Source organism: Dermochelys coriacea, chromosome 1 (assembly GCF_009764565.3).
Source record: "Dermochelys coriacea isolate rDerCor1 chromosome 1, rDerCor1.pri.v4, whole genome shotgun sequence".
Classification (NCBI taxonomy): domain Eukaryota; kingdom Metazoa; phylum Chordata; order Testudines; family Dermochelyidae; genus Dermochelys; species Dermochelys coriacea.
Window position 1 is genome coordinate 329,294,241 of NC_050068.2, and position 12,232 is coordinate 329,306,472.

The window sequence follows — 12,232 nt, forward strand, 5'->3', positions numbered from 1 at the left end:
TGAATATTGGTATTTTTATTACTTCACAGAACTTTGAAAAAATGAGTGATGCTGGTGAAGAAAGTTCCAGTTCCAGTGACTCAGAAACAGAGAAAAAGGAGCCTATTTATGCCATAGCTCCATCAATTAATATACAAGATGAGGGATCCATTGATGTAGCTGCAAGTCCTGCATTTCAGTATCTAGATGAGGTACTGTATGCCTAGCTTTCTATAATACAAGTGTTAATAGTTAGTCTGAAATCCAACAACTGTTGGTAGCAACTGAAAGTCTGAAAAACTTCAAAAACAGGCTCCAACATGAAACTGCAGAACTGGAATTAATTTGCAAACTGGACACTATCAGATATCGGCCTGAATAAAGACTGGGAGTGGTTGGGTCATTATAAAACCTAAACCTAATTTCCCCAATGCTAATTTCCCCCTACTATTACACACACCTTCTTGTCAACTGTCTGAAATGGGCCACTCATTACCACTTAAAAAGTTATTTCTCCTCCCTTGGTATCCTGCTGCCAATTGAATTGTCTCATTAGACTAACCTCACACTTGGTAAGACAATTCACATCTTTTCTTGTATTTATACCTGCTCCTGTATTTTCCACTCCATACATCTGATATAGTAGGTTCTAGCCCATGAAAGCTTATCCTCAGAAATAGGACAGTAATTCCAAAAATTCTCAGTTATTTCAACTTGTGCTCAGATTTACATGGAGAATACTACTCGTGATGAAAGGTAAAAAATTATGGATATACCTATAACTGGTCCCGAATGATTCTGCTTCTTTGAATGAAATGGTCAGAAAAAGCTTGGCAGGAAACAGAATTAGGAAATGAATCTCTTAATTTAGAATTTACTAAGAACTCAATCCAGTCCCTTCCCTATGGTAAAGGCCTGTAGAATTAAATATTAACATATATCCACAGTATAGACTTTTATGTGATGGTAAAATTATACGAAAGATTTTAGGGAAATTTCTGCATATTAGAATTGTTAGAAGTACAGAGAAGGGCAACAGAAATGATTAGGGTATGGAACAGCTTCCATAACAGGAGAGATTTAAAAGTTTTGAACTGTTCAGCAGCAGGTTTAAAACAAACAAAAGTAAGTACTTTTTCATACAATGCACAGTCAACCCAGGGAACTCGTGCCAGGGGAATGTTGTGAAGGCCAGAACTATAACTAGGTTTAAAAAAAAAAAGTTAAATAAGTTCATGGAGGATAGGTCCATCAATGGTTATTAGCCATTAGCCAAGGGTGCAATCCCAAACTCTGTGTGTCCCTAAGCCTCTGACTGCCAAAAGTGGGGACTAGACAATATTGTTAACCACTTATGCTAAACAATCTGTTCCACCTTGTATTTAGTTGTGATACACAGAGTATGTTTCCCAGACCTGAAGAAGAGCTCTGTATAACCTGGAAAGCTTGTTTTTCTCACCAACAGAAGTTGGTCCAGTAAAAGATATTACTTCACCCACCTCGTCTCACTAATATCCTGGGACCAGCATAGCTACAACAACACTGCATATGAAGTTTGGCAAAGCTAAAAGCAAGTCAAAACAGGGTCTTATGGGAAGTGTTGGGGAACTTTAGTAGGTGGTGCACTTATAATATTAAACTTGTATACAAAAAACGAGCATATAAAGTGCATAAGGCATTCGTGAACAGAGCTTTCGATGTGATTTTTTTAAAAGGAGCTAATAGACTACTTTATTCTCAGTGTAATTTTCAACAATTGCTACTTGTACTTTGTTTCGGTGATGCTTTTCATTTCTTAGTCACATTTCTTTTCTTCCAACAACATGCATTTGGTTTTGTTCAATGAACTTATGGAGTACTCAGAGATAAAATGTATGACTTCAGTCACAAAGAGGTCTGTGCATTGATGCTGAATTCAGTTTCTATGAGTAACTTTCAAAGTTTTCCACTTGAACGGAAGCAGATTGTCTCTGGTTTACTGGTTAGCTATTTATGCCTATTTAGTAGCAAATACTGTACCAACAGAGACACCTTTCAGTATTTTAACATTTATTTTAGAATAGATAGTCCTTTTGGCAGTGAACCTCCTGTTCAACTCAGTCTTGCTTTTCACATGTAAATAGCAGATTGCATGTTTGACTCTTGCTGCACAAAGTATCTCTTATTATTTTGTAACACGTTTTGACATTATTTAGCCTGCTTGCAATGGGTAAAAACTTTTAAAAATGGTTAAAGGGATGAATGAAAGCACTTAGTCCATCAAGATGTGCTCCTTTTCAGCAAGTTATTTACTATCAAGATGACATCAAGATGACTAAATAGTTCCACTGCTTTTTCCATTAGCAGTGTTGCGGGGAGGAGGGGCAGGGGCTGTTTCATGCATTTGAATCTGATGTATGCATGGAAATGAACATCCAAGTGGTGTTCTATGTTATTTTTTTTACTAGTGTGGAGTTAAAATGACTATTGCTTTATGTTTCCACCATTTATTATTGAAATGCTTTTGTAGTTAATCTTCATATCCTGTGAACATTTCCTTAAATCCCATTTTCCTCCAATGTAAGCCAATAGAAATAAATCCCTGGATCTACTCTGTATGGCAGGGATTGGCAATTTTGGCCTGTGGCCCGTCAGGGAAATCCACTGGCGGCCAGGATGGTTTGTTTACCTGCAGCGTCCACAGGTTTGGCCGATCACAGCTCCCACTGGCTGCGGGGAGTCATTCCAGGCCAAGGGGGGGGTGTGGGAAGCAGCGGCCAGCACATCCCTCAGCCCACACCGCTTCCCGCAGCCCCCATTGGCCTGGAACGGCGAACCGCAACCAGTGGGAGCTGCAATCAGCCAAACATGCGGACGCTGCAGTAAACAAACTGTCCTGGCCTGCCAGTGGATTTCCCAGATGGGCCGCGTGCCAAAGGTTGCCAATCCCTACTCTGTGGATTACTTTAATTGGAATCTATTTTTGTATATCATAGCTATTTTAAGTTTTAATAGATATATTTATAGGGCAAATATGTACCCCATGAAATAAACTCCTCTAATGTCATTTTGAATTTGCTTCATTCTAGACCACATTTGTAGAATTTGGCACTAAAAATAAAATTTACCATGCTTTGATTTAAAGTTACTTGTCCATTATTTAAGTTTTTAGATGCATTAACAATTAAGCAAAATTAACATAATTCTTCCAACCACTGACTGCAACAAAAAGTTCACTCCAAGTTTACAGTTATCCTCTGCTGTAATAAAAACTTACATACAAAGATACTAGCCTTAATCCATTACCTGGCCTATCTTAAAAACAAAATGTTCCTCATAGCTAACCTCCCTCAGACAAAGGCTTGAATGAACAGATGGGTTTTGCACTGTGCCCTGAGGTATATCTATATTCTTCATTCATTGCAGCCTTTTCTCATGTCTTATACTTTATAGTTATATTTTCTGGGTTTTTTTTAAAAGCATCTCAGAATTTATGCTTAAGGCCTTTGTTTACTCTGTGGCAGCAACCCCCAAATTCCACAACAAAGTTAATTTAGTCTGCTGTAAAATACCCTTCATTCCCACCTTGTCTCCCTGTATACTCACATGCACACATACAACAATGGTTCTGAATTGAATTTGTCACTGGTTATTTTCAAGGATTCCCTGCTCCTCACCTCATCCCTACCACAATGCCTAATTCTTTTGGGGTTGGCGTCAAATTAAAATGTTTGTTAATTTTATTTATTCCTTTTTTATTTTTAGACCATAAAAAGCACCATATGCAGGCTCTGAGTTCTCTGCAAGTTATTCAAAATACAAACCAAGTACAATACAATCAGTTTACCCCATCTATCAAATGACAAAAAGAAAAGGAGTACTTGTGGCACCTTAGAGACTAACAAATTTATTAGAGCATAAGCTTTCGTGAGCTACAGCTCACTTCATCGAAATGCATCCGATGAAGTGAGCTGTAGCTCACGAAAGCTTATGCTCTAATAAATTTGTTAGTCTCTAAGGTGCCACAAGTACTCCTTTTCTTTTTGCGAATACAGACTAACACGGCTGCTACTCTGAAACCTATCAAATGACAGCTGATAATGACATAGTGTTTGCATTCATTTACAAATCCTCCTACCTTTCTCCAAATGCCAGGTGAAACAAATGAGCTCTGCAACATGCCCTGAAAGTCAGTATATATTTTGGATCAGGTATGGGAGGGCATTCCAGTGCTTGGTCCCTGCCAGCCTCCTCTGTCTTATATCAAAGGGGACCTAGAATCAACAATCTGCTGATTATAACTGTGTCAGTCTGTCCTGGAAAAAGAGACTCTTTCTTGGGTAGAGTAGTCCCAGACCATGTAGGTCTTCTTAGGTCAAAACCAAGATCTTAAAATTTATCTGGAAGCTCACAGGTATCCAGTCTAGGTCCTGGGAACAGATGTCAAGTGTTCTCTCTATGTGACACCCAGCTTAAGAAGTTGATAGCTGTCTTTTGCACCTGTTCTAGTTTGGGAATGGATGACAGTTGCAACATGTGAGTACAAAGGTACAAAAGATAGCCTTCCATCTAGGTGTAGATACTAAACTGCCTTCTTAATCCATTGCTGCTACTTGATCTTCAATGTAATTTTTGATCTAGCTGTACTCTTCAGGTTCTACATTTGCATAGCTAATGGCAATTGAAAGTCCTTAATGTTAGGGTCAGATATAAGCTTCACCATGTTTTCTGATTATTTCTTCCATCCTACCAATATTTTGTTTTGATTTAATTTTTACTTCAAATCTAAAATGAAATATAAGTTCATCTGAAAGAAAAGGAGTACTTGTGGCACCTTGGAAACTAACAAATTTATTTGAGCATAAGCTTTTGTGAGCTACAGCTCACTTCATCGGATGCATCCAATAAAGTGAGCTGTAGCTCACGAAAGCTTATGCTCAAATAAATTTGTTAGTCTCTAAGGTGCCACAAGTACTCCTTTTCTTTTTGTGAATACAAACTAACATGGCTGCTACTCTGAAAAAAGTTCATCTGAGAATCTCTAAAGTCATCTTGGACTTTGGTTTTCAGACAAAATATGAATAGTTGCTTTAGCTTTTCTATTTTCAGGTCTTTGGGACCATTCATGATTCTTTGGACTTAAACTCACAAGTCATTAGCCAATATTCAATTTTTTAAAATAATTTGTCTGTTACAGCCTGTGTTGTGTGATTAAAACAACTCTATTTTCCTTAACTATCATTTTTATTGCATTCTTCAAAATATATTATTTTTTCTTCAACATATATTAATAAGTAGCTAATTTCCTTTGTAAATCACAATTTAAAGCTACTCGCATGCTGTCAGTTTCTGTGCCCCTCAGACATACTGGAGTTTTGACAAGTACAGTTTTGCAAGAGGTTGTTTTTTCCAGCTTCTGGGAAGCTGTAAACAGGCCTGTTTGTGCAAAATAAAGTTAGATCACATTTTTCTAGAAATATTTTGTTACATGTGATTAATGGTGCAATTCCATGATGATGAAAGTAAATCAGTTGGTAAAAAAATTAGTAGCAAAGTCTTATGAAAATATGAATTCAGATGTGGAAAGTGAAACATGATAAAATAAATACTATAGTAAGACCTACCAATATTTGGGTTCACCACATGGCTATTTGAAGACCTGAGTTAGGCCCTTTGGATTTAGTATTTTGGTACCTGCACTCTATCTACTGTCACTCCTAACTGGCCTTGGCTCTCTGTCATCTCATTATGAACACAGAATTGCTATGTATAAGAGACCAATAATTTCATGTTTATGATGCTTATTTTCTGTAGCATTTTAACCAACTTACAAATTACGTTAAAACATGCATCTGAAGTAGTGTTTTTTACCCATGAAAGCTTATGCCCAAATAAATCTGTTAGTCTTTAAGGTGCCACCAGACTCCTTGTTGTTTTTGTGGGTACAAACTAACATGGCTACCCCGATATTAAAACGTGCAACAGGTTCAAACAAAATCACATGAAAAGCAAAACTACATCAGTTTTTCATGCCAAAATTGAAGGTTGAATATAAAATTCCTCTCTCCTCTTAAAACAAACTGAATGCATGTGACCCTTCTGAGCTCTAGTGGGATGGCAGTTTGTAGACCCAGGGATGCAGAGGTAAAGATAGAAGCTGTACTATGGTACTTCTGCAAGTTTCTGAGGATTTTTTTTAAATACACCATTCTGATCATCTTGAAGAAAAAGCTGGAATGGAGTGAAGGTGCCACAACTTCTACTGCATTGTCCACAGAATTTACTTTATGTGGCAACTGCCACAAAATCCTCCTCTCAGAGACAGAAATCCTGTTTTTCTGGAAATCCAGCTGCCTTCCCATCTGCCATGCCACCTAACTTTTTTCACTGGACAGGCTTCAGTTGTCTTCTGCCCGACTCTTACTCAGAGGAGGGAATTTTGACTGTTTTTAATTCATGTGGTCCACTTAAGTCCTGAATCTGTAGAAGAAGGAAATCCCCAAGAAAGCTTCTATGACCACTCTACTTCAAGCTGGTGACCCCCCCATATCTTTCAAGGTAAAAACTGGAACTTACCCCTGCAGCCTATGTGAACCCCACCTCCTTGGGAACCCAGTCTCCAGGCCTACTCCCATCTCCATCTATTCCCAAGTTTTTGACCCCTTTCCAACTTGTTGACTCCTACTTCCTTCCAAGCGCCTGTCCCCATCCTGTTCCCATCCACTGGTGCATCCCCCCACCCCCTCCAGCTTCTCAGTTCCTACCTATTTCCACCCTTTTTCTTCTTTCCCAATTCTGTCTCTTCCATCGTGCCAAATGCTGCCTCCAATCCGCTTCTACTGGTGCATTGTCAGTATCCCCTTCCATTCATACTGCATTTGGCAGCCAGAAGGAGGCAGAAGGCACTTCCCTCTCGCAGGCCAGTGGCTAAGCAATGTTTTCCCTCAGAGTTTGAATCTCTGTTGCTCCATCCTCAGAGATTGATGGACCTGATAGAGATCCTCCACTCAAGGACTTAGATTCTGACTTTAGTCTGCAGTAAATGGTGGTCTGCCAACACAGGTTCAATTATCACAATTATCACATCAAATTGAAAGATAAAAGGCATAAAGTGACAAAATCCGCATGAAACTTTATGGGCGTTTTATCCTTTCCAGTGTCAGCTCAAGCACAAAATGATAGATGGGCCTTGTGCTCATTAATGAAGGGCAATATTGTGGCTTTCACACTGTCAGTGAAATCCTGTTTCTGCTGCTTTGGATCTGTGCAGCATGGGAAAAGTTGTCTGACAAGGATTCTTCAGATGGAATAACTTTTCCATTGTGCATAGACTAAGGATGAATGTAAATTTGTCTTACTTTGAATACATTTTCCTTATTTTTTTTTCCTCCGCTCAGTGCAGGAGGAAAGAGCAAGTCACCAAGGAGTTGGTTACATATTTCTAGTTCTTCAAATATTTGCATGGATCCCACTGTTTGTGTGTATATGCAAGTACAACACAGAAAAAATATCTCATAGTAACCCTTCTTTTTCTGACCTACACAGATTTAGACCTGTGCCATTTAGACCCTGGCATGTGTTAGAGCTGCCTAAGAACTACTTTAAACTGCACCAGCTGGCAGTGTAGTCCCCAAAGGACCATCCACTCACTGAGAATTGGCAGAGTCCAATGGTACATTGGGCAACTTCCCTGAACTGGATAGGGTGGAGTGATATAGAAGCTGGCTACATGCCTGACCAACCTGATTGCCTTCTTGATGAGATAACTGGCTCTGTGGATCTCGGGAAAGTAGTGGGCATGATATACCTTGACTTTAGCAAAGCTTTTGATACGGTCTCCCACAGTATTCTTGCCAGCAAGTTAAAGTATGGATTGGATAAATGCACTATAAGGTGGATAGAAAGCTGGCCAGATCGTCAGTCTCAACGGGTAGTGACCAATGGCTCAATGTCTAGTTGCCAGCCGGTATCAAGCGGAGAGCCCCAGGGGTCAGTCCTGGGGCCGGTTTTGTTCAACATCTTCATTAATGATCTGGATGATGGGATGGATTGCAAGTTTGCAGATGACACTAAGATTGGGGGAGAGGTAGATATGCTGGAGGGTAAGGATAGGGTCTAGAGTGACCTAGACAAATTGGAGGATTGGACCAAAAGAAATCTGATGAGATTCAACAAGGACAAGTGCAGAGTCCTGCACTTAGGAAGAAAGAATCCCAGGCACTGCTACAGGCTGGGGACCAACTTGCTAAGCAGCAGTTTTGCAGAAAAGGACCTGGGGATTACAGTGGACTAGAAGCTGGATATGAGTCAACAGTGTGTCCTTGTTGCCAAGAAGGCTAATGGCCTATTGGGCTGCATTAGTAGGAGCATTGCCAGCAGATCGAGGGAAGTGATTATTCCCCTCTATTTGTTACTGGTGAGGCCACATCTGGATTATTGCATCCAGTTTTGGGTCCCCCACTACAGAAAGGATGTGGACAAATTGGAGAGAGTCCGGCAGAGGGCAATGAAAATGATTAGGGAGCTGGGACACATGACTTATGAGGAGAGGATGAGGGAACTGGGCTTATTTAGTCTGCAGAAGGGAAGAGTGAGGGGTGGGATTTGATAGCCGCCTTCAACTACCTGAAGGGGGTTTCTAAAGGGATGGAACTAGGCTGTTCTCAGAAGTAGCAGATGACAGAACAAGGAGCAACGGTCTCAAGTTGCAGTGGGGGAGTGTCACGGTGTATGCACACCCCATCCCCCTTTAGGGCAGGGCAGAGTAGTGATATCACCGCAGTTAATCTCCCTGGCGGCCCTTGGGCAACTGCAGAGTTACAATAGCAGCCCTTGGACACAGGGCAGCACAGCCTAATAGCTAGAGTCACTGTGGCAGTCCTCAGACACAGGGCAGCATAGCCTACTGGCTAGAGTCACTATGGCGGTCCTCAGATGCAGGGCAGCACAGCCTAATGGCTAGAGTCACTATGGCAGGGAAAGGTGGGGGCCACTACCAGATTGGTGACGGCCCAGGCAGGAGGGACTGAGCCCACCCAACTCCACCGGGCCCCAACCCAGGGCACTAATAGTGATGGAATGGTCCATCACTGGGTCAACAGGGAATCCCACTGAAACACGCTGACCTCACCCGGGCAGGAGATACCACTCGCTCACCCTCCCTGGGTCACTTCCTACCAGAATTCCAGACGCTGCTGTCTGTGTGGCATATGGGTCTCTGAGCTCATCACCGTGGATGGTTCTCTGGAGCTTCTTGGGCTCTGGGTCTTCAATCCGGTTCACAGGGTCTCTGGCTCTTGTAAGCAAGGGCTGTTACGGCTCTTCAGCGGAAGCTTCGGCCAAAGGTCCTTCCCCTCCAGCAATCAGTCCAGAATGAGCTGGGCTGCTCCCTTTTATACTGAGGCAGCAGTTGGAGCATGCCCAGCATGGCCTGGGGGGGTGGGACTTCTGCCACCCATAGTATGGGGTTAACCCTTTCTTTTCCAGTGCAGGGTTTGCACCCCGTCACAGGGAGGTCTAGGTTGGATATTAGGAAAAACTATTATACTAGGAGAGTGGTGAAGCACCGGAATGGGTTATCTAGGGAGGTGGTGGAATCTCCATCCTAAGAGGTTTTTAAGACAAAGCCCTGGCTGGAATGATTAAGTTGCGGTTGGTCCTGCTTTGAGCAGGGGATTGGACTGGATGACCTCCCGAGGTCTCTTCCAACCCATGTCTTCTATGAGTCTATGTCAGCTTTACACCAACTGAAACCTCACCTCTCCTAGGGAATCCTCAGCTGGCTATATACAGCCATTATCTGGCCTCTTTGCATTGCCCAAGCATCACACTGGCCAGTATAATTCAAAAGATACCTTGTATCTACAAAAACCTTTAAGCTTTCTTAAGACAAAATATTTTAAATCTAAATAATAGTGAGTTAAAACTGATATATTGTAAATAACCATATTTTTAAACCCTCTGGGTAAGGGGATAATTCTAAAAGTGCTTGTTACCAAACTATATAAAAAGGGTAAAATGCCTAGAAAAATTGCCATTTGCATTAACAGTATTATAGGAAAAAAATATTTTTTCTGTCTTGTGTATGAAGCTGAGTGAAAGTATTTAGAATAAAAAAATCTTCTTGCTGTTGATCTATGTGCAACTACTTGCTGAAATGTCATCTATGTCTTTTCGCATGGTAACCATGGTGGTGACAACATGTTTCAATAGCATGTAAAATCTTTGCCTTTTCTATCCAAGCTCTAAAAACCTGACATAGCTGCAGGAAGAATTTTCAAAACATCAGCTTGTCCAGGCGCATTCTGCAAATTATATGCTTGAAAGACTTCTGGAACAACAAAAAAGCCATATAACTATGTTAGCACATATAGGAAAGATAGATGTTGTCTTCACCTCCACCCACAGGAATCTAACTAGTAATTAAATGAACATTTTCTGCCCAGTTGAAATGGTCACTGGTGAGCCAGCACAGTGGTGATAATGTGAGCTGACATTTATTATAAAACCTTTTAGTGGGTGCCCAAAAGTAAGCATGGTTGGTGGGAAATGCTGTAAGAACTGCAGATTGAATATGAGTCTGGCCCAAGAAAGATAAACATGATCAATAGATGTTTGCTTGCTTCAAAAAGGCACCTGACGAATCTGTGAAATGTCACATATACTAACACACTGATAGCACTGTATAGGAGCTACTAGTTCAACTGCTTGGTGGGATGGAGTAGGGAGCTTCAGCTTGGTGTACTCTGGATAGTGTCAGTGAGCATAAAGTAAGATTGAGCAGACCTCTTCATTTCACAAAATCATCTTCAGTCACGATACACTGGTGATGGACATGGCATTCACTTCTCTTAGCAGGTGAAATACTTGGATAATATGCAAAGAAAAGATAATATCCAAGTTAAGTTTCCAAATATGTATATGTATAATATATGATGAGCATAGTGTGGGTTCATCTAGTCAAGCATTTGAGGCACCAATTGAAGACTAGCAGAAATGAGTCTGGATGGGGATCGTGCTACAGAGGCTCAGTAAAGCAGTTAGTGTTTTTATTTACTGAAGAATTTTAAGTGATGAAGATCCGAGCATTTGTTCTGAGCATTTGTTGCTATAGAAAGCTGGAGGTTCTGAGAGGTCATGGCCTTACTATTAAATGCTCTACATTCCCCTCCACTTTGAAGCATGGGGTCAGTGTGTAGAGGTAGAAAGGCCTTTGAACTCACAGAAGTGGGGAGTAGAGCCAATACAGTATGCTTCCTCTACCAGGACCCCACAAAATCCTTTCATGTGGCCATTGTATGGTTGGAGTTCTGATTTTCTTGGATTTTTGTTGCTCAGTCCTAGGGACTGAGGAACAGCTTCTCTGCATGATGTGATCCCTGGAAAACAAGCAGTATTCCTCTTGGATTTTCAGAGATATTTATTAATACTTTTAGAAGCAACCTTAATTTCTGGTATACACTATCACCTTCACACAGATGTAAAGTGCAGTGCAAATTTGGTGGGGCCAGGTAGTGGCAGCTCAGCTCCTAGAGAAGCTATGAAGCTAGGAGTAGGAGTGATGTGGAGGTGCATAACTTCCCCATGATTGGAGCTTCCTTTGATTTTGCAGATTCCTGAGATGCATGAAGTTTGGAGGCCTCACATGCTCTCTGCCTTCTCTACAGTCCAGATGCCTATGCCTTGCTTCTCCCATCTAAATAAGGGGAGCTGTGACCATTTGCTGTATCAGAATTTGTGATTTACAATTTTGTACTAAAACTATTAATCCTTTTGACCTTGACATATGTCATATATATCTGGTGTGAGGACTTGAGTAAGGGAAGTAGAATCTGACCTATTGTCTTAAAACAGTTTTCTTTGGGATTTAATATTGAAGATTGTGGCCAAATTCACCTCTGGAAGAAGTAGTTAAAATTGAGGGAGTTGTGCCCACTTACATTAGTGTTAAACTTTGCCTAAAACTTCCATCTGACTGGAACACACCATTGCAGCAAGGGGAATTCTTTACACATTCCAGGGATTGTATATGAATATAAGAACATAAGAACAGCCATACTGGGTCAGACCAAAGGTCCATCTAGTCCAATATCCTGTCTTCGGACAGTGGCCAATGCCAGGTACTCAGAGGGAATGAATAGAACAGGTAATCATCAACAGATCTATCCCCTGTAACCCATTCCCAGCTTCTGGCAAACAGAGGCTAGGGACATTATCCCTGCGCATTCTAGCTAATAGCCATTGATGGATCTATCCTCCATGAACTTACCTAGTT

The 12,232-nt window shown here is 41.0% G+C and overlaps 1 protein-coding gene across 4 annotated transcripts in view; it reads left to right on the forward strand.

Annotated features, from left to right (window-relative positions):
* Positions 1 to 12,232, forward strand: part of CCDC146 (coiled-coil domain containing 146) — a 109,673-nt gene that overhangs the window by 16,637 nt on the left and 80,804 nt on the right. For all 4 annotated transcript variants that reach the window (XM_043497539.1, XM_038387186.2, XM_043497528.1 and 1 more), the window contains exon 2: positions 30 to 191. In XM_043497539.1, coding sequence (XP_043353474.1) covers positions 42 to 191 — 150 coding nt within the window. In that variant the 5' untranslated portion in view covers positions 30 to 41. The remainder of the gene's footprint in view (positions 1 to 29; positions 192 to 12,232) is intronic.